Source organism: Apteryx rowi, unplaced genomic scaffold, assembly GCF_003343035.1.
Source record: "Apteryx rowi isolate R43461 unplaced genomic scaffold, aptRow1 scaffold_75, whole genome shotgun sequence".
Classification (NCBI taxonomy): domain Eukaryota; kingdom Metazoa; phylum Chordata; class Aves; order Apterygiformes; family Apterygidae; genus Apteryx; species Apteryx rowi.
The window spans coordinates 1,477,903-1,500,882 of NW_020451038.1; the positions used below are offsets into that span (position 1 = coordinate 1,477,903).

General features: G+C 37.5%; 1 protein-coding gene across 1 annotated transcript in view; it reads right to left on the minus strand.

Annotated features, from left to right (window-relative positions):
* The window catches only part of PRKAR2A (protein kinase cAMP-dependent type II regulatory subunit alpha), a 60,398-nt gene that overhangs the window by 17,748 nt on the left and 19,670 nt on the right, over positions 1 to 22,980 (minus strand). The window contains exons 3-5 of the mRNA XM_026088053.1: positions 6,059 to 6,111; positions 4,417 to 4,500; positions 683 to 789 (exon numbers count right to left, since the gene is read on the minus strand). Of these exons, the coding sequence (XP_025943838.1) occupies positions 683 to 789; positions 4,417 to 4,500; positions 6,059 to 6,111 (244 nt within the window). The remainder of the gene's footprint in view (positions 1 to 682; positions 790 to 4,416; positions 4,501 to 6,058; positions 6,112 to 22,980) is intronic.

Sequence of the window (22,980 nt, forward strand, 5' to 3'; positions counted from 1 at the left end):
ATTTACAAAATTACCATGTGAATTTGCTTGGCGCAAAAAAATGTGAAGTAGCACCTTAAACTCTGCAAATACAAACCAAGTGACTGACAGAAGCAAGGTAATAAGCATTTCTAAAGTCAGTGATCAAAACCAATTAGACAAAAACCAAGTTGTTCCATGGCAGCAAATAATTTAGGTGCTTATGGATTTGTATTTCCTGTATTCCCCCTCCCCAAAATAAACTGATGTCCCTTCCCTTACCATATGGTTTCTTTTGCTCCTTTTCCCCTCCTTACTTCAGAAAAATCCATCCTGGTCTAGAGACAGCATATATGACTGGTTTCAAACCACGCGCATGCTGATGTGCACAAAAGCGAAATGGAGCAGACCATGGGTAAGCTCATGCTGCAGCCTTTCCCTCAGAGAAAATCGTATTTGAGTTTTTACCCAGTCACCAGTAGTCACAGAATGTGTTAAAACCCAGCAGGTTTTAAATGTCCACCTCTGTCAAACTTGATGGCCCCTGGCCAAATGATCCAAAAGTCAATGGAGGCCTAAAGGGCAGAATGGAAAGACCAAAGGAAAGAGGCGATGACAGCAAAAAGTATGTTTCCTTGGGAAACTAGCCTGCAATAAGCATTCCCTGCTGTTTCTAGAGAAACTGAAAAGAGACCTGTTTACATTTCAAAGCACAGCTGCTTACCGCTCAATGACATAGAAGTTGTCTCCATCATCCCCCTGGTCAATCACATGTTCCTGAGGTTTCACCTTCCTCTCAAACATGGCATCAAGGACCTGAGACAGCTGCTCCTATAAAATAAACAGGAGAAAAGAAAAAACAAACCCACCCCCCAAAATACACCTTAGTATTATTTGCTGGACAAAGGCAAGTTCATTTGACTTGATCTTAATAGTGCACTTCATTATTTTTAGCCTACAAAAATACAAGTTATTTTGATATTAAATTTAGATTTCTATTAGTACCTCATTTATTTCCAGCTTATTAATTTAAGTTCAGCAATGCAGGCAAACATAAATGCTTCAATTTTGGAAGAGATATTCACTCAAATTTATGCCCAAGTGGCTTAATTTATATGCAGTGTTTTGGTGCTAAAGTGCATATGTATGGCAAGTTCTCACTTGGTATAAATTGACACAGCTTCACTGACTGCCATCAATGTATATTGATTTCTATCAGCAGTACATATATTTCATTATATTTATGTCCAAAAAAAGCGCTAAGAAGATGTACTAGTATCTTATTTGCACTGTCATAATCTAAGAGCCCAAAGTCATGGATCAGAACCATATAGCACAGGTCTATGTATAAGCACAGAATAGTTCCCAAGACGCTCTGTGTCTCAGAAAACCTGCAATTTCAGCATGAGACAAGAGATAACAGACAGGGGAACGCACACAGGAAAAGAGATAACGCTGGTCAGCACTGCAGACTCAAGCTAGGCTTCTGATGAGCCACGACTAAATTTTTTTGTAGGCAGCACAGCCAATGAAATTTGAAAGAGGATGTAATACAAATGCCCTGCCTCAATGCCGAGATGCTTTACTACCTTCGATATTCTTAAATCCGTTAACAATAGACTTGCATTGCAATTTCAGTGACTGGGTGTTCCAAGTTTAAGATTTAGATCACAGCTGAGTTTCTAAAAATATATTGCATAAACACACAAACCAGTGTTTAGACTGCTAGATGCACTTCAAATATTTACTGCAGTCATTAAATTGTAAATAGTCATAGTGACATCTGTAGGCACCACTATATTAAAAATATTGTCTACCTTTTCATTAGAATCCTATTTTCTTTTCTTTAAAAACTCTGATATTTAAACTAAACAAAGAAACATTGCTTGAAAGCCATTTGTTTTAACCACATATTTCATAGCATGCATTTAAGCAACAGATGCCAGAAAACAAGCGGTATGGATTTTAAAAAGCTTTTTCAAAATACTGTAACTGAACAGTGGTTTTTTTGGAGAATAAACAGGCTAAGACTTATCATTTTAAGTAAATGAAATACTGAGCTCTTCTGTCAATAAAGGAAGAAGCTCTGTAAGATATCTGAACTGTAAGACGCTCAGGATTTACATATGGGTGTTGAACATGCTCAGGGGCCTTACTAGTAAGGATAGCAATCATTGCTCTCACCCAGTACAAAATTCAGTCATAAGTAAGATTCTGCAGACTCATTTATAAGACACTGCGGAGCCTACACATTACATCAATACAAAGCTTTTAACAGGAGAGGCTACCTGCTCCCCCAGCACTTTATATTTAAACACAATTCAGGCTGTCCATTGGGAATGCTCAAAACTTTATGAATAAACTCTGTGACAATCTGGATTGATTTTAGTCCAAAGCTCAATGTGAGCCTTGCTAGAAGTGGTCAACCAGACACTGGCTCCTCAGTGTTTGATTCCAAGTATTACAGCAACTACTCATGCACGTGAAGACATTTAAAAGGGCAATTCATGGCAATTGAGTCACGGGGCCTAAATTCAACACAGTTCACATAAATGCAAGCAGCAGAAAGGGGATGAATCTGGCCAGGACATTCAAGTCACCCTTCTAGGATTAAATATAATTCTGTTTTGTGTGTTTTTGTTTTTCAATAGTTTTACATGACGCTCTGTAGAAGGGTAAGGAGCAACAGAACAGATTTTGAAGGTGTTTCTGACAGTTGTTAAAGGACAAGATATACTAAACAAAAGCAGCAGCCATGCATGCTGCTATTTAGTGGGTATTTTATAGCCATCCTTCCAAACTACTCACATTTTCCAATTACACAGAGGGGTTAAGATGAAATTATGGGGGGGGGGGGGAGGATGTGAAAAGAGGCGAGTTCCATATCCCATTCATACCCATTATCAGGAAAGCTCTCCCCTCTCTGCCAAGTGCCCTTTGCAGTACTATAATCAATGTATGCACTGCAGACATCTTTTTCAGCCATGTGCTATCTTAATGCCTGAGCTCTAACAGTTGCAGTTAAGACTGTTTCCATTAGTTCTTGCTGCAGTTGCTTAGAAAGCTTTTCCTAGGAAGCAGTATTTTTCCAAGCCCACTCTCTCAGCTCAAACTTGTTTTTCAAAGTCACCTTTGAATATAAACTGGTTATTAATTTTTTTCTGGGTTATTTTGCTGGAAGCTGAAAGATTGGTCTAATCAATTTGAATGATGATATTTTGTACATACCCCTCGAATTGCCAAATATTCTTAAATATATTTCATTTTTACTGTTCCTTACAAAAGGAACCTTTCAAATGGCTTAAGTGAATAGGCTTAATAACATCAGGAATCCCAGAACAGTGAAAGGACAGTGTTTGAAAAGAGAGCTTTCAAAAAACTTTTTGACTCAATGGCAATTCTTCAAGCCTGCTGCAATCAAAAGCTTTCAGCAAATTTTTCAGGAATGCAGTTCAATGTCTCGAGGTTTGTAGAGCAACCAGAACTGGGAGAATTTCCTGCTTTCAAGGAAAGCTGAGCTGCGTATCTGAAACCATAAACTACCACATCCATCCTTTCATATCTCAGACAAAGCTCAATGATTCAACCCAGAAAGCTGCAGGGTCCATTACTAGTGTTACAGCTTTCATTCTTCCTCTTTGGAGTAATAATATTAAAATAGTGTTCCAACCTGTAGTGGAGATTCATTTCTGTTTTGGTGGAAAATACGTACCAGAGATGAGATGCATTTATTTTATGGTGTCTCAGAGACTGGAGTAGATGACTTGCAAAGGTGCATTCCAACCTAAACTATCCTATGATCCTCATTAAAAAAAATGATACTAATTAAGATTTCTAAGTGCCAGTGATGGAGACACTCATTATTAAAATTTAATGCTGAAGCAAACAGTTATCAAATCAAAGTAATTAACTTCAGCAACACATTTACAGGATGAGTAAGAACAGGAAGATCCTAGAAGTATCACTTTTACATTCACTTAGAGAAAATTGACTGAAATTTTGATATTTAATAAAAAATACAGCATTCTGAAATCAAACAAATGTGGATAGAGTTCACCACGAAAATTTATGAATTGTGTAAGTTTTTCCCATTTTAAGTTACATGTGAAATTATGAACCGTTTCTTATGAAAAAGAAAATCAAGTGCAATGGTACCCAGCAGCAGCTACTGAAAGACAAGTAACAGAATTAAAAAATAATTTTTCTTTAGTGAAAACAAAAAAAATGCGTTTTGCAGGGAAAAGGATCTGGCAATCCTGGTAACTGACAATTTGACATGTTTGTTTGTATTATTCATTGATTTTTGATCTCCAAAAATATGCCCCAAGCCAGCCTGCACATAATTAATAATTCATAAACTATCGCAGTGCAAAAACAGTGTCTGGACTGTTAGATCAAACTATTATCTGTACATACAAACCAGCAACTCCAGTTAAGATTTCCTTACAGCAATACTACCTGATCTAGGTTTTTGAACAGCAGGATATCTTTACACGCTTCCTGCAGTCTGCATCGCTGTTCATCAGTTTTTGGATGAACTACCTTTAAAACAAAGTAAAACAAAACTGTCATGACAGTAAATAAATATAATTACAGGCTGAACCTTCACTTCAGAGGGAAAGACAGAACACCAATCAAGAGCTTCAAAGTATCTAGGTTTTATGTTTATGTAAATAGTCTGTCTGAAGACAGAGTGAAAGAAAAGTAAGATAAGAAATAAATTATTCTGACAATAAACACATGGGCAATAACACAAAGAGATGAGGAAGAAGAGGATCTCTCTTCTCTCCTCTTCTAATCCAGTTGTAGATATGGTCAAGGCTTGGGCATCCTGAACAGGGGAAAAAGTCAAGTGTTTTTGTTCTAAGCTCTGGCTGTATTAGTTCCCAAAAAAACTTACAAAACCTATGTTACATATTTCTATCAGCCCATCTAATAATAAAAGTTATCTGACGTAAGAAGTATAATTTTTTTTCAACAGAATTACTTAAATAAAAACTTTGCTGCTGGAGAGATTTCTTTGTACTTCTTTTCAATTATAAACCTCTCCTCAGATTAAAGGAACCAAAGTTCACTCCTTCACAGAAATGTTTATATATGTGCTTGTTGGGGGTATAACTATGAAAACATATGTAAAAAACATTAATTACCTCATATTTACCATATAACTGTACTTCTGAAATTAGTAGGAAAACAGTTACATTAGGAATTTCTCAAAATTCATTATGCAAAGTTGAGCAGATCTTAGACTTCTCTTCTAAAAGGAACCTTGTTTTTACTTATCAGCAGTCAGGAAAATTAAGACTTCTGATGGAATAAATATATCCAGCTCTAAAAACATTTGAATGATCAAAAACACTCATCGTCTTTTTTTTCTTTTTGTAGCATCTTATTTATGAAGTAAGTTCTCTTTCAAAAGAAATTAAATTAGTCTTAGATTTCCATTGCAGAAGTATGAGCATCCTTGGGATGGAACCTGGAAACTCCTTAGAGAAAACACTGAACCTGACCAGCCAGGCTACAGAATTTCCTCACAAAGCATCTCTAAAGAAATACAATTACAATATCTGGACTTGTAATTCCTAGAAATTCCCAACATTTAAAGACAATACAATAACAGGTGGCTACAGGCTTAAAATATTTCAACAAAGTATTTCTCTTATGAGCAGCAAGTAATGTCTCCCCAGGCAGAACTCTTTGACAAGAAAGGCAGTGAAAAGCATGCGGGGAATTTTAAGCACCCATGAAGAAACAGCTGTGTTAAAGCTAAACTAACTCTTCACAACCTCACCAGTGCTCCAGGAACTGCATCAACAAGTGTTTAAGAAGATAATTAAGACAGGAAAATATTCAAATTTGTATAGGTGGTAGACTTAAGCACAGCTCTAAAGACCTTTGAAATAAAATTATGTTAAAGCTATAGTGACTAAGTAAGTACATTGAATAAAGTGGCCCAAAATTTAAGAGCAATGCCACTTGTGAGTTGCCACTCACCACCTCTCAGAACAAAATGCACAATGATAACAAAAAGCTTACATACAGACATCTACCTATCAGACTGTACAGAGAATCAAGTACAATACAATTCACTCATTCTTACCCTTGGTTCTGTATCTTCTTCCTCTTCATCTGGATTGAAAGCTTCAGCACAAACTTAGGAAAAAAAAGAGGAAATAAGCCAAAAGAAGCTATTACGTGAGGGCAAACAAATCAAGCTTCAACTCCTTTCCCCTAGATTTACTATCTATATTTCATTTCCCTACTAGAAAAAAAACCACTTCTGTTCTTACATTGCTGTATTGTCAGAGACTTAAATCCTGTCTATTCGCAGAACATACACAGTATGGCTGTTCTCAGACTCTCACGTAAAAGGCCTATGCCCTACAACAGAAGGTAATATTGCCTGTCGAGTACTTCGGTGTATGCACACAGATTTCCTCTCAATTCTTATTCAAAGCATAACAATCTCTATTTAGATTCATTTTAAAACATCTTCTGTAAAAAGCAGGGGGGTAAATATTGCAGCTACATTGCCTCATTCTCCACAGGACAATACATACAGAAAAAAAACACACTAAAAGAGCATGTGCAAGGAGGGATGTAGGAATCACTCTACCTCAAGAGAGATTTGCAAGTGAGAATCTCCCACTTTTATTTATACATATATATCTCACATATTTACACAGAAATTAACTTGGGAAATGAACAATCAGCTTGACCATAGTATATTCTATGACCAAAAATAATGGTTAGTCTCTGCTCCCCCATCTACTCCTGTACCTTACTACAGTTTAATCAAATGAATGTCAAGTTCTGATATGAACATTAAAAGGGATGAGACGTTCATGGAAAGTATACACTGTAGTGGCAAGGAACAACGCTCTGCCAAATGATTAACTAAGTTATACCTACAGAAACAACTGTAAAAGTAATGATAATGATGAGCTTCTAAAATTTCAAACTTGTTGTTCATTTCTAATGCTTCAGAAAAGGCTTGTCTTCATAGTTAATATTGTAAAATCATTGTGTAACAGCTTAAATACAAACATCTTTGGCTGCCAAAAGCCTAAGTCTCTAGTTGAGACTTTCTTATCAACTCATGGACATTTGCAGTTCTTACAGGTCAAAGTGAACTTTGCATTCGAACCAGCTTTACAGATAGAAAGTCAGTCCTACTTTCATCTAGCTTTGCTCTCGCTTTAATAAAGATGGTCTTATTTCTGAGACTACAAACCACTTGTAAAATTTTACAAGGAAACACAGGCAAGCATTTTTCTTTGTACTTTATCCAGTATCCTGACAATACTGAAGACTTGGCAGAATGCCCAGAAGCTCACTGAAATGACAACTACTGAATGGATTTAGTAAAAATAAAAATAAGCAGACTTAAAAATAATAATAATAATCTAGAAGGCCTAGTATTCAGCAACTTGCAAATAATTTAAAGATGCATACAGGACTATTGACCTTGTCATTATGCTTTCAAAAGGGCTATAAAAATACATAAACCTAACCTAATTTGCCAGGAAGGATTTGCATCTTTTTTGCTGCCTAAAAGGTGCAAGTTTTTCCTAGCAAATTCAATTTTATTTCCTTTCTTTCTGGTGAGGGCAAAGAGACTGGAATACAATGCAAGACATCCATTTATCGTACCACAATATGAAAAACCCATGGTGAAATCATTAGCCATTTAAAGAGTACTTATTGCTCATCATATAACAAACCACGTGTTAAACTGCCTCTTCTGGCATATTAATGGTGCAAGTGCAACAAATGAACATATGATTTTAGTCTAACAAAGGACAGTCCACTCATATTTTTGGATAGATACTTTAAAAAGGATAAACAGCATTCCTCCCCAGCTGGAAAAATAGTATAGTCCACCATATAGTCCAAAGACAACTGCATTAAGGGAAGATAGATGTGTACAAAGACACAGAACTTGGACTGATAGGCAAACACTCACTTAAAATGCAATACAAAAGCACCAACAAAGAGAACATTATTAGCATTTCTGTGTGAAAGCTTTCCTCCTCCTTTCATTTTACAGTAAGGATCAAAGTCTACTGTGAAAGCCTTGGATTTTCTAATAAGGAACATTTTCTGAAATGAAAGACTCCTTGGTTTAATCAGTATGGGGAAACTGGAGATTTTTATTCTTGCATATCTTACCAGTCATCTGGAGTTCAGTCCTGTATTGTGTACTCTAATAAGTGCTACATATATACTTACCTGAGCTTCTGAAAGTACCTGACACATAAGCCCATTCGAGCTGCACAGCTGTGAATTCAGAGACCACTCTACTTCATTACACTGTTCCATCATTTCAATTCTCAATATTAAACCACAACTTAGATTTGCTCCCTCCCCAACTGCAAGGAAACTATCGTTAAGAATACATTTAGGAACCGAGGAAATTCTTTTCAAGATTTCCTTGGGAAGATAAGTTTTATTATCAYGACCAAGAATAGCACTAGAGCAAAACCTTGTCTTAAAACATGTAGCAATAAAAACAATACAGTTCTCTGCAACGTTGCGATCAGTCTTAACCTAGGGCAACAAATCTTGCCACTTCTCCAGCTAACAACGGTTATTTGATCACTGCATTTTTACAACTCTTTGAAAACTTTCCTCTGTACAGGGTTACTCCAGATCATCTCACAATAAAAGAGAAGCGACTTCTGTTCTTAATAGTTTTATATTAAAAAATCCTCTTAAGTATTAGAAGTTGTCTATTGCATTTGCAGGATCACAGGAAATAAAGATGTAGCCACAGGAATATCCACATATGTTTGCTCCAGAATGGGCTACTAAGTTATGGTGTACTTAAGGATACATGCTAAAATGAAGAGACTGCTGCGAAATACAACAGCCCACCTCTCTGAAGTGTAGTTCTTTGGTGGAAAGGCCACTCTAGGAACATGAGCAATTTGTTCATTCTTTTCTCAATGGCACCAAGGGTCTCACACCCAATTTTAAATTTGGGCAAAGATTAGGATTCACTTATGTCCTGTAGGCAGCTGATTCTTCTGGACAGTGCAGCTAAATAAACCTGCAGTACAGTGCATCAAGACCAGAGGCAGTGGGATTTTGGTGCAACAGATGGCTAACAAAATTCCAGAGGACTTAAGCATTCTGGCATTTGTCTACCTTTGAAACATGCTGCAAAATCATTTTCTTTCAAACTGTCTCGCCATATTGTATTTTATTTTAAAATGCCCATTTAATGTATATGCATGTTTTATAAAAATAACTTAGAAGCATATTTTAAGATTGCTATAAAATTTCATAATGTTTTCTCATCTGTCCCCTCTGTCTGTTGATGAAGAGGAAGCTTTGTCTGGAGAATACAAGCAGCTCGGGTTGAGATTTGTGCGCCTAGGTCTTCCCTATTTTATCTTATAACCAGGCAAGGTTGAAAACAACTTCATAAAGCCCACTAAGGAAACAGTGTGGGACTTTAACCCTTCCCTTATGTTTGGGAATCACTTCAACCTGACAAAGGGCACTACAGAAACATACCAGAAACATGCACAATTACTACATCTTCCCATACTGTCCAGAGACTGTGTTTCAAGAAGAAAGCCCTCCCATGATATTTTTCTTTCTTCAACCTGCTATAGGAATTTCTTTATTGAGGTAGAAGTGGAGAGGCAGACACATTTTGGACTTCAACTGACAGCTCTGATTGACAAGAATTTATTTATTTGCAGGCAGAGCTGTGACACTTAATATAACATCTGTTGTGGGATGGTAAAAAAAACAAAAAAAAAAGAGGAGGTAGGGGAGAGAGAGACATAGAAAAATGATGAATCCTGACCTCAAGCTTAAACTAATACTGTGATATGCTGGAAAGCCCACAGAAAGCTCTGCAGCCTACTCATATTAATATATATTACAATCAACAACATTTTTCTATATATTTTAAAGCATGACTAATGCAAAGCAAAGGACAACATTACGTCAACACCATCCTCTGGTTTAAGTCCCAATATGTCCAATTTTTCTTTCCACCTTTTGTAATTGGTAAATTACTTGTCTGCCCTGCTGAACACATTACCTGTCAAGATGCGTGTGTCATGCTTATCTTCAATATGTCTAATGCTGTCTACATGCAAACAGTGCTGTTTCTCCATTCTTCTGATACAAAAGAACACCCATAACTACCCTAAACCATATAAAACCCTGACAGCAACCTGTGGGACCTAATTCCAGGACTCCTGAAGGTTAATTGTTTGTAGGTTACAGTGGAGTCAGTCCCAATGGAAGGCCATTCAATCTTCCCTTCTCCTGGTGTGAAAATATACTTGTCCCATTATTTTACACTTGACTGAATTAACGTTTCAGCTATGTCAGTGTCCTATATAAAATGCATATTCCAAGGCAAGCTTACCCTCACGAGATTATCCAAAAGAAATCTGTTGGTAGCATTTTTTTTAGATTCATAGAAACATTGGTTGGAATGGATCTCTGGAGATCATCCAGTCCAACCTACCCCTCCCAGGGTAGCTATTGGCAATGGCAGATCAGGGCAGCCATGGCTTTGCCCGACTGTCTTGGAAACCTCCCAGGGAGATGATTCCACATCTCTGGGTAACCTGCTCCAGTGCCGCACTACCCTCCTGGGGAAGCAGCTTTTCTTAATGTCTCATCTAAACCTCAAAAAATGTCTGGAAATAGTTGGAAGAGACTTCTGAAATCACATCTTTCCTATGCGACATTTTCAGTACACGTAACTTGAGCAAATGCTAAGTGCGAATGCAGTGCAAGTTATGTACAAGAGTGACTCACCCCAGTTAGGTAATTCCAATAGTACAGCTACATCAGCATAAAAACTTCATGCAGACCAAGCTTCTTTCCAAACCTACCCTACTTACTTCAGATAGTTTTGGAACAGAAAATCAATTTTCAATTTTCAGAAGCTTTAAGAGAAAAAAAATTTCAGGCTTTTATCCTACCATCTACATGTCATCTTCCAGCTCTCAGTTTAGCTTATGTAGCTTCTACAACTAGTTTATGCTTTCTCCTTGTATGGCCCCTTCTTCAGCCTTTAAGAACAGGCACATCTTTTAAGACTTCTGAAGGCTCAGAAATGAGATATCATGATTGCTGCTTTGTTAGGCAGGTGACAGCATCTGAAGGCAATAAAGATCTTTCTGGCTGCAGCAATAACATGGGGAGAGTGTAGGAAGAAGCTGATGTAGCAAGAAAAATTGAGCAGTACAAACACCATCTTTGTTTATGCAAGTTTAATCGCTCGCAAGATAAATTTTTTTTTGCAAAATATGTATTTTTGTCATGATAAAATTCCTTGCACTCTATGCAAATTTCAGAATACTTCAGCATTTTAACTACCGTAAGCTAATAAAAACTTTGTGAGAAACCTCTAAAAAGATAAGTAGCGACAGGTAGTTGAGGGGAAGAGAAGGTGAAAATGTTCATCTGGTTTCCCCAAAGCCAACATATAGTTCACTTGTACTCCTAACCCACCTTAGAAATGTCCATCTCTGATTTGGACATTACTGGTATTTCTCACTATAAACATTAATAGAGCAGTAAAACAGAGGTCCCCAAAATGGAGTTTGGAGGGACCTGATCTAGTCCACAGACCTGCCTGAATGCAAGATTAGCTGCACCTATGTAATTCTGGATGAATGCTTTTGTCCATGGAGGCTGGGGCACTGCAACTGTTTAAGAAGAATGGATGATGTATTATACTGCTTGCGATCCTTGCCTTTAGAAACCTTTGATAATCACTCCCTCACTATGATTATGTACTTTCCAGTAGAATCAACTAAACCAGACTTCTCCAGCTTATTTTCTTTCCAACGTATCAAGACAGAAATGCCACAGCACCAGTGACAATGGCTCTTGTGATAAAACTGTACTGCCACACTGTCACACACTTCTACTTCATACTACATTTAAGTGAAGAGTTCAAAGCAGCTTGCATGAGCCATCCCAAGTGCCACCTCTTATGATAATGTCTTTTCTTTCAGGAAATCCTATTTCTACATCTACAAATACCTGTTCTTCCTCAACATGTAAGTACAGACAATGTAACAAGCCCTTTAAAATTCTAACAATTGGCTGACATCTGCTTTTGTATTTACATTTGTTTTTATATATCGTGAATGTATTTCTCAAATATTTTACTAAATTCATATAGATAAATAAAAATCTGGTTTTAAGTACTTAAATAAAAGGCTTTATCATTAGATATAGAGTATAACAACTTAGACAATACATTACAGCAGAGCAGCCATTAAAACAAGACAGACACAAATTAAAATCTTTTTCACTACAGGAAGGTTTGGTAAAGTATTTAAAATTCCATTTCATTTGGCACCAAATGAGGACTTTCATGATGAAAGACCCAGAATAATAAACTAAAATCAAATAATCAGTTTCTTTTAGATTACATCTTTACACACACACACACACACACACACACACAATTGAAGCATTACCAAAAGATAACATTGCTTTAGCTGGATTTTGAAGACAAACACAAAGCATCTTTAATTAATGATACAATACATTCCAAGCTAATCATTTCTAGGTAAGTGTTGTTTTTGTTTTGGAGGTTTTTAACTCTTTCTGAAACATACAGTATGAAGGGCAGACATAGCCTCAAGTTAATTGATGTTCCTGCTCCACTATGACCATCCCACATAGGGGTATACAGCACCAGGCAAATAATACTAATGGGATAAAGGCCTCTTAGCTTGCTTTGCTTGAGAAACCTGTTCCTGTGATCTACTGCAGAAAGACATTTCTTGTCAAAGTAAGAAGCAACTTGTGGAAGAAAAAGAATTAAGAGGCTTCATACTGAAGTGCAAGGAATCTTCAGAAGAGAATCTTCAGGTCAGATATCTTTATTTAAATCCTCCTCCTACTCCGGAGCAATTAAAAAACTCATGCCCGTGCAGGACTGGGGACAGAATTCTCTTAGGCTATGGCCATCTTTTTATAACAAACAGCTGTTTATCATTTACAAAAGAATTCTGACCAATACCAACTGTATTGAGTTGCCAGTTGAATTATTCAGGGACACAACTTCTGCTTAATGCCTTTATATATGAGTTATGCGTGTGCTTTAGTTTATCCTTAATTTAATACGCTCACAGGAGTTAAAAGGTCATCTCCCCATCTCCCAGAAGTCATGTGCTGGAGAAAAGTAATAACAAAAAAAAAACCATGAAGCTATTTTGTTTAGTAGAATAAAACACTGGCAAAATAACTGAATAAAATCCTTCCAGATCCTCTAAATGCACATTTGTATATGCACTTCAATAACTCTACAACATTCATAGACTGTAATTTTTGGTAATCTGAAGCCCTACAATTTATACTTTTATCATGAAAGCACTTTGTAGATAAAACATAACGCTCTGCAAGTAGTCTCTCTTCTGTACAGCTGGAGAAGCCGAGGCACAAGATTGCATAGTTACACAGAGGTCGTCTACTACCTAAGCCTCAGTTAGGACTCCTGCACTTTGGGCTTTCATGTCTCTGTTTGTAACAGTAGAGCCCAGTATCCCACTAAACACCAATCCATTCCGGATGTTGCAGCAAGAGGTGAGTCTGCATAAAAAAATAAAAGCAACAAAAAGCTTTCCATCATGGCAGAGGACTGAATACAAACAACAAAGCTTTCCATGAGGCAATACCACAGGAGTTCACAGTTCTGATATGGTACCAACAAAATCAAAATATTGCCCATAAGCACCTATCCACAATTGAAAATTTGCTACTTTTTTTTTTTTTCAATTCCATATATTACATTTAAACAAAATCTTAAAACAGCAGCAGAGTATTTTAGTTAGGCATTATAATTGTGTGACACAGCCCGAGAATTCAAATGAAGCAAGCCTTATTCTTGAAAGTTAAGAGGAAATCAGAAGACTGAAATGCATAAACATACTGCTGACCTTGTTCAAGCCTTCGAAGAGAGCCTTACCGATGAGATAGTCATCCATAAAAAAGGTCTCCTGGAAAACATGATGCTACTACTATTTCAGAGCACCCAGCTTCACAATTGTATAAGTAAGCCTTCTGCTTTAATATCTTCTGCGTTTTAGCCACTTACATAAATGCTATAGCATTTCTAAATGTTATCCAGCTGATGCAGATAAAATCAGCAACTAAGCACCAAAAATATCAACATGCCTGATAAAAACAAATAATATTTTACATTGGTTAAACAGAGCATGGAGAATGCTTAACTTTACATTTAGGCTTATGTGTTCTATGCTTCAAAATTCCACAAGTTTCAATAAATGGCTCAAATATAAACCTTCAAAAAATTAGTATGCATCTTACACACAACAGTAGACAACAAGTATAATCTAGCTGAGAAACAAAGCAGCCAAAGTGTTTTTCCATTCTAGAAATAGGAAATTGTTTTTTAACTTCCAGACCATGATTTGTCTTTATACTTGCAATTCTGATACATTAATTGCTAAACCTGCAATAAGGCACACAGTATTTTAAAAGAACCACCAGCATCTTAGGAAAAGTGCACTGAAATACTTGTGTCTTACAGCAATGCAAGGAAAGAACAGAACAGATATTCAGCAAGGAAAATTACCTACATCTCCTGACATCTGTCATGACAGCAAATTGAAGGATGTCAGAGTGTTAGGATGCATTTCCAAAATTAATGATTCACTGCCTTAGAAATGATTTTTAAGGATTTTAAGATAATGTCCAAATACATTAAAAGTCACATTACCCCTAGTAGAACAAATATTGCCCTATTTATCTGTAATGACAGTGAACAACATAAAATTAGCATGGTTTTGACAACACAGAAGGGTTGCGTGTGGGGGTAACGATGCAGAACCCCAGGGTTTCCTGCGCTTTGCAGTGACTGCTTCCTGTCCTGGCACGCAGGCAGGGCAGGCAACGCAGAAACCTGCTGTCCAGCCCCTTGCAAGAAACAGCAGATACCTCCACTCCTGTATCAGCTGCGAGCAACTCATTCTCTGGTGACCATAAAATAAGAAGATTGCTAGTAACTGGGAATGCATAACTGTTTGACTTGATGCAACTCATCTTCAGGATGAGTCAACTCTCAATTTTAGTGTCTTGCTGAACAAATGGAGTTCAGCTGAACTAGCTGGACAGTTGAACTAGAGTCTGGGCTTAACTGGCAAAAGACCAATATTAGGGGGAACCTGATCAGTTAGGAGCTATGAGCTTTATTTATAACCAGTTCTGTGCTTTCCTGATACAGAAGATGAGCAAGTTTAAGATTACACTCTTTTTCCTATCCCAAATATTGGAGAGATGGGACAAATAGGCATTCAGATGCACTAATCTGAATCAAGTGAATGTTTCAGGCAACCAAATACCCCCCCCCAAGCCATCTCTCAAAGTCAAGCCTTGACCTATTAAGTCTTTCTTTAACCGAGTACTATGAAAATGCTCATAGCACTTCCCAAGTGAGATTGCTTTAAACCCATTATTTTCCCTGTAGCTAGTATTTAGTATTCTGACTACTAAAGCTTTACACTATTTGGAATATGTGCAGTCTCATTGAGGTTTTCTGATGTTAAAAAGGACTGAGTGAAGTTTCTGCAAATACATGGAATATCCATTCATATTTAAATCAGATATGTTTAAAGCATTCTGCTCTACACGGATTATTCAATCCATTTAAAATTTAATCTGAAGTTACAAACTATACTGAGGCCTAAACTTGCTAGAAGTGTATCAGTCAGTTTAAGATACTATACATATATTACTTTGTCTAACACTTGATATAAAATAAAGGGTAAAGTACTAATTTATTTATTAAGACAACCAATGCAAAGCACATATAATTCCTGAAATCATTCCAAATATACACATCACAGCACCATATTCTGCACCAAGTATAAAAGTGTGGTTTTGGCCTTTATTGTGACATGCATTTTGGGATTTCCTCCAAAGCGTCTGCTTTCAGTTTGTTGTGCATAAAAGCTTAACAATCACTATGTTGTTTACAGTTAAGAAGTTCGGAGGGAATATTTTCATTCGGACTTTAATTCACATGTTAAAAACAAGCTACAGTTCAAAAAAAAAAAAAAAAAAACTTCCTCCTCCCCATCTCACCTCAAAAAAGGAAAAGTCCAGTCTACTAAAAAAAGTGAGAGAATGAAATTTTCTAAAACCTGAGGGCTGAGATTTTCTGAAGTGTTTGTGTATATAAAGACTAACATTTAAATAGGTTTTTAAAATATCTTTTACTTTTTTATCCTCTCTTTTTTTCCTCTCTCCTTTTTTTTTTTTTAAATCATTAACCAGTCCCCGCTTTTGCTACCCAAATGCTTTTGGAAAACTTGTCCTTAGCGAATTAATGTAATTTCTTATCAAAATGTGCATAGATATAACCCATTCTCCCAATTAATAAAAATTACTAATTTAAGTTTAAATGTTTGGCTCCAGATGAACCAGTTTTAATTGTTTCATAACACTAAAAGAATCAACAATTATTCAGAAAGAAGAGATTAAGATTAAATAAAAAAAATTCCACATCACTGCAGCACTACGTATTCACTTGTACTTGCATTGAGTAGATTGGACCAGATCTGGTCCAATGAGCTATTGCACTGACTTAAATTTTAAATATGGATGCTCATAAGTGTTATATTTCTCTTTATGCCATAAAAAAGTCTAGCCATTACAAACAGAACTATGCACTACAGTGTGAAATCCAAGTAATTCTGAAGTCACGATTGCTAATTTCCGAAACGAAATACTTTTCATTGTTCACTGAAAGCCAATTACATGCCAAGAATTTTTAAGCAAGTCCCAGTATTGCAAACAGAGAAAATGGGCTTCTTTTCCCTTGTCTAATGATTCAGGCACTTTCTTACATGAGAGCACCCACACAATTTATCACTACTTTCATCTGTCATCCCACACACTTGGCTTTTGCTCATATCAACATTTTTAAGATGAATTATTTTCACTCTAGTTATGATACCAGTTTTGCAATCATTAGGGCTAGCAAAAAACGATAGAAGCATCAGGTTGTTCAAATTGGAAAGCTGTTTATGCCATTCGTAAAAATTTGAATTTAAAACTCAAATCTCTTGCAATTTATCATCTGCCTGAAAACCTTTCAGTAGAAGTTACGCCACTGGTTTTCTAAGGTGGTGAATAATCAATACAGGAATTCATTACAGTTGCAGGAGAAGAAAACAGATCATGATTTTCAAGTCATCCTCTGATAATCAGGTAGTCTGGTAAGTGGAATGTGAAGAGAATGGCACAGAGCAAGTTAGTTGCTCAGTTTTCCTTGATGACCTGAGGTTACGAGATTTTAAACACTGAAGAGGTAGATAGCATCCTGCAAGAGAAAACATTCAGACAAAAAAAAAAAAAGAAAAAAGAAAAAGATAAAAAGTGTTGCCTCTTGCTTCATTGCTGCTATTTGGATGTCCTAATTGAACAGGATTCCAAAACTGTATTCTTTACCAAAGAATACTAACATGCTGCATGACAATAATTAATATAAAAGCTTCCTTAGAAAATTATTTTTTAAGCTGTCATTTAAAAAGGCTAAAAGCTACTAAAAAGGCTTTTCTATGCACAGCATTATCATACCCTGACATCTCAGCTTCCCAGGGTGGGAAAGTGCTGTATCTCACTGGAAAGGCCCAGAGAGATGTTAGACTTTAACAACATATCTACTTTATGAGATGATTGCTCATCTTCGATAGGAGCCAGAAGAATGAAGAGAGTTGAAGGTAAAGAATTCCCCATCTCCAAAATGAAGAAGAAACAGTGAATCTCAAGTATCAACTGACTAGAGTCAGTAAGTGTGAGTTTCTTACAAATCATTCCAGGAGAAAGTTATCGGTGTGCAGAATTTAGAGCACATACTCAGAGTGGCACATCCGTCACACCATCAGAGAGGTGGCATATATGGTTACACAAAGTCTGACTAAATATTCCTAACCAGTGTAATGCAATTTCCCTTGGAAAAAATTATTTTCTTGTGAGGAGAAAAAAAAAGCCAAGTAGAACAGCTCAGCTTGTCTTTGGGAGGTGATTTTAGCTTCCCTAAGTGGATCTAAGTCAAGTTAACGAAGGAAACTAAGCCTGGGCATTCATAGTCATCACTGCTCTTCACTCTGCTCATGAAATCTACAACCGCAGTAATTAAGCAGAATTCTAAGATAAAATATATATACATATACATACATATATATCAATCACAGTCAGAACCGAATATAGCTCTTTAGGCTGAAGATGCAGAAAAAGCAGCACAAGACCAATTTATAATCTTTAAAAGTTTAATTACATATGTTAATTTTGTTCAGGCACTAGACTCAAAATAAATGATGCTAAATCAGAGGGGATAGCTATTTGCATAGATAAAGCTCCTTTTATATTGAGCACAATAAATATACTTAAATCTAGGAATTTCACCAAGAAATGGTTATTTTTCAAATGGAAGGAATCCACTTATTTTAGATATCTTTGAATTCATATACAAGAAAAACACTACATACACATAAATAAATATTTGCTAAAATATGCTCTTCTTGTCTACTCATAAAAAAAACTTAAGATGAAGTTAAGTTTAAAAAAATACACTTCATATAAACATTAAAAGCAGAAGCACGGTTAATCATTTCATAATGAAAATGGTGTGCTTATTATTCATAAAAGCAGTTTGAGTAGGCTGAGCTGGAACTTTAAAATACCTTGCAATCAAAAAATGAAGGGCTGTGACCTTGACCATTTTGACAAGGTAACATGACCTGAGCTTTGTTCAAGAAAAGCCGGATGCTGTTCTTCTGCTACAACCCCATCCTGCTCTGAAAGTATATGAATATAATCTAGAAAGGATGTTTTAAGCCAAATGAGCTGATTTTCAATTTCTACTAAATTCCATGGAAATAAAAACTGAAAAAACAGACAGACAGAAAATTAGCTTTAACTATAAACATACTTTAAGAATACCAACTACAGACTTAAGATCACAAACAAGCACACAGACATTAAATCAGGAGAACACTTCTGAGCTGGAGCTGCAGGAATGGCAATTCTACCGAGTACCTAGCCAACAGGAAAACAGCAGCTTTTTAAACTAAGCAAGAACCAGAAAGAGGTAGATTTTCCTCCCCCACTAAGGCTAAGAAAGACTGTAGAAACACGCAGCTGAGCACCAAACAACCTGCTCGGGTTAGTGCAGACTCTTCCTATGCTCAGTGTTTCTCATCTTGTTCCTCTCTTCAGAAAGGCAGCCAAGACATAGATGAGAACAGCAAGATAAAAGGTAGCCATGGCACAGCATCAAGAAACAGCAACCACCCAGCTCAAAACTTCTCCTTAGCATGAAAGATGGGGAAGTTTGCCAAAATTCTGTCAACAAGAATTTTCTGGAATATTGAAATACTACTGTATTTCCTGTATACCTACTACATATTGCCTTAAGGTAATAGAAGCCTCTCCTGTTTCACAGGATCACAGAGTAGTTGAGGTTGGAAGGACCTTGAGTGATGGTCTAGTTCAGCCACCCTGCTCAAAGCAGGGTCAGCTAGAGCAAGTTGCCCAGGACTGTGTCCAGTCAGGTTTTGAATATCTCCAAGGGTAAGGACTCCACAACCTCTCCGGGCAACCTATTCCAGTGTTCAATCACCCTTAGAGTCAAAAAAAGAACTTTCTTTATGTTTAAGTGGAAGTCCCTGTATTTCAGTCTGTGCCCATTGCCTCTCGTCCCGTCACTGGATCACACTGAGAAGAGTCTGGCTCCGTCTTTTTTACATCCTCCCATCAAGTATTTATACACATTGATAAGAACCCCCTGAGCCTTCTCTTCTCCAGGCTGAACAGTTCCAGCTCTCTCAGCCGCTCCTCCTATGACAGATGCTCCAGTCCCTTCATCAGCTCTGTGGCCCTTTACTGCATTTGCTCCGGTAAGCCCATGTCCTTCTTGTCCTGGGGAGCCCTGCACTGGACCCAGCACTCCAGTTGCATCTCATCAGGGCTGAGCAGAGGGGAAGGATCACCTCTGTCGACCTGCCAGCACTGCTCTGCCTAATGCAGCCCAGGATGCCGTTTGGCCTTCTTTGCTGCGAGGGCACATGGCTGGCTCATGGTCAATTTGTTGTCCACCAGGACCCCCCCCAGGCCCTTCTCTTCTTCCCAGAGCTGCTCTCCAGCCAGTTGGCCCCCAGCCTGTCCAGGCATATTGGGTTATTCCTTCCCAGCTGCAGGACTTTGCGTTTCCCTTTGTTGAGCTGCATGTGATTCCTGTCGGCCCATTTCTCCCACTGGTAGCGCTGTGACAACCCTCTGAGCCAGCAGTTCAGCCACTTTTCAGTCCACCTCATAATCCACTTATCTAGCCCATGCTTCGTCAGCTTGTCTATGAAGATGTTACGGGAGATAGCGTCAAAAGCCTTGCCAAGCCTTGTCAAGATAAACAACATCCAATGCTCTCCCTTCATCCACCGAGCCAGTCATCTCATTGCCATTCCCCTGCATAAATCCATGCTGACTATTCCCAATCACCGTCTTGTCCTTTATATGTTTGGAAATGGCTTCCAGGAAGAGTTGCTCCACCACCTCCCCAGGGACTGATTCTTCTCTACCTAGGGTAAAGCTCCAGACTCTCCCATGGGTCTCAGGGGCCTGGGATTCCTAAAGGCAGATCTTACCAGAAAAGACCAAAGCCAAGAAGGCATGAGTACCTCAGTCTTCTCCATACCCTTTGTCAGCAAGTCTTCTACCCACTTCAGCAGCAGTCCCACATTTTCCCTCAGCTTTTGCTGCTTATGTACCTGTAGAAGCCCTTCTTGTTGCTGTTCACGTTCCTCACCAGATTCAACTCTTGGTGGTCTTTGACTTTCCTATCCCCATCCCTGCACATGCAGACAGTATCCATATTCCTCCGAGGACCTTGATTCCACCTCCTGTTATATTTCCTTTCTATGTTTGAGTTTAGATAGGAGCCCCGGGTTCATCCACACCAGTTTCCTGCTGCCTTAGCTTCATCTCCTGCACATCAGGACCATTCTTGAGCTTGGGGGACCTTTAAATACTTAATTGCTTAAATAATGCATTTCTTTAAAGAACACAAATGAACCTCTATTTTTTCTGTCTATGAGGGTTAATTTGGAACTTAAAAAGAGTGCACTACGCAAGAGGAACAGTGCACATGTTCATTTTTAAAATGGTTTATTATAGTGAAACATTTAAGTACTGAACTTGATTTCACAAATCTCTGTTAGGATTACTAATGGCTCATATACTCTACACAGGAAAACAGGATTCACTAACTTCAAAATAAAGTTATCCTGTAAAAACATAAATATTTATTTAACAATAATATATTAGGAGAGAGCTTAGCACCCAATTCAGGAGAAAGCAAATTTGATCCCTCTCAGTTCACCAAACCTTTGCTGAAAGCTGCCCATACTGAAGGGACTAACTGAAGTAACCCTTGTTCATTCAATTACCTTTTACATTAACATGAAAGTAGTCACAGATCCTGACAGCCACATTACTTAACTGGTATAAAGAGCTTAGGGAAAGAACTATCATTTCTTCCTTCCCTAGATTATATAATTTAATAATTTTGCATATACAGTTGTCGAATGTGAAAACTGTAGTCCCATTCCTATCCCTTAGAGGCCAAATTAAGATTAAGGAGTGGGGTACAGGCATATGCAAGAGATATAATAAACTACACTGGGTCACTCAGATAACCAGAAATAATTGGAGAGAATAGATGAAAACCTTCTTCCATCACAGGTGTAAAGATATTCATCATAAGGGCATGGGTGTCATATTTTGACAGATTTTTTTAATCCTGTGAAGAAGTCAGTAAGTCTGCTGGCGAGTGGGTGTTCTGTGGAGTGAATCAAAGGCATCTGGAAATGGCAATATAGGAATCTAGCAAAAAAAGTTTACTTTTCTGAAAGATGCTAAAACTAAAAGGAGAAGTAGAAACTACACCCAAGCAAGACTGAAGTAGGTGGCGCACTCTTCATTCCAAATACACCATTAACGTTCATTCATATTCCACTAGTAGCAAAATACTCCTAACTGTTATGTATCAGTTATTACAATGGGACAAATATCACTGCTATCTTCCCTCCCATTTTGAAATAAGTTGATACTATTGCCTGAGAAGGGCAATATCACTGACTTAAGCTAAAACCTAACCTAGCTCATAACAATCCATTAATATCCATAAATATATTTATAGCATTCAACATCTAAGTTGAATCCTCCCTGCATATCCTGCAGTCACTAGCATATCCTGCTAGTCACTAGGACTGGGATGCTCACTGGTATTCTCTGCAGTTGGTCTTCCTGCAGACAAGGAACTGTCCAACAAAAAGCAAAGTTTGTTAGGAGCCTCTAGGCTTGGAGGAATATCAGGAAACATAATCAAGCAAGTCTGAATTTCAACACAGTCCAACTCTCAGGTGGAAGGAATCTGTATGGTTTTGACGCTGTTAAATCAAGTCTGGGCAGACCGACACAGTCACTCATACTAGCAGAGGGTTCAGGCACTGCTAACTCATCTAAAGCAGCAGCAAGAAGACTGTTCTACTGGGTAATTAGCACTGACACTGCCAATGACACCACAGTCTGCAGCATCCCTGTAGCGAGGATATTTTAAAATTAGAAGATTTTTTAATTTCTGCATAAGGATAGATTATGATCTTGCAAATAGAGGATAATTTTCATAAAGTCAGTCACCAGCCTGTATACAATTAAAATTGACCAACATATTGTTTGAGGTTTGTGTGCATGCCGTGGTATCTCAACATGTTACATGGCCACACACACTATACACAATTATTCATTAGATAAATTTTCAGGGGAACACCCAAGCTCTCATTTCTTTTTCTGCCTCCTAACACTTCCTGGAAAAGGCTGTTTCTCTTCATGAGAACACTACTTCGCTGCTCTGCACTTCTATAAATAATGCCATGAACACGATTAGATAAGCCCCCCTTTCCCAGGATGACCCTCCCGCGCAGCCTATGGAGTTTCTCACAATCC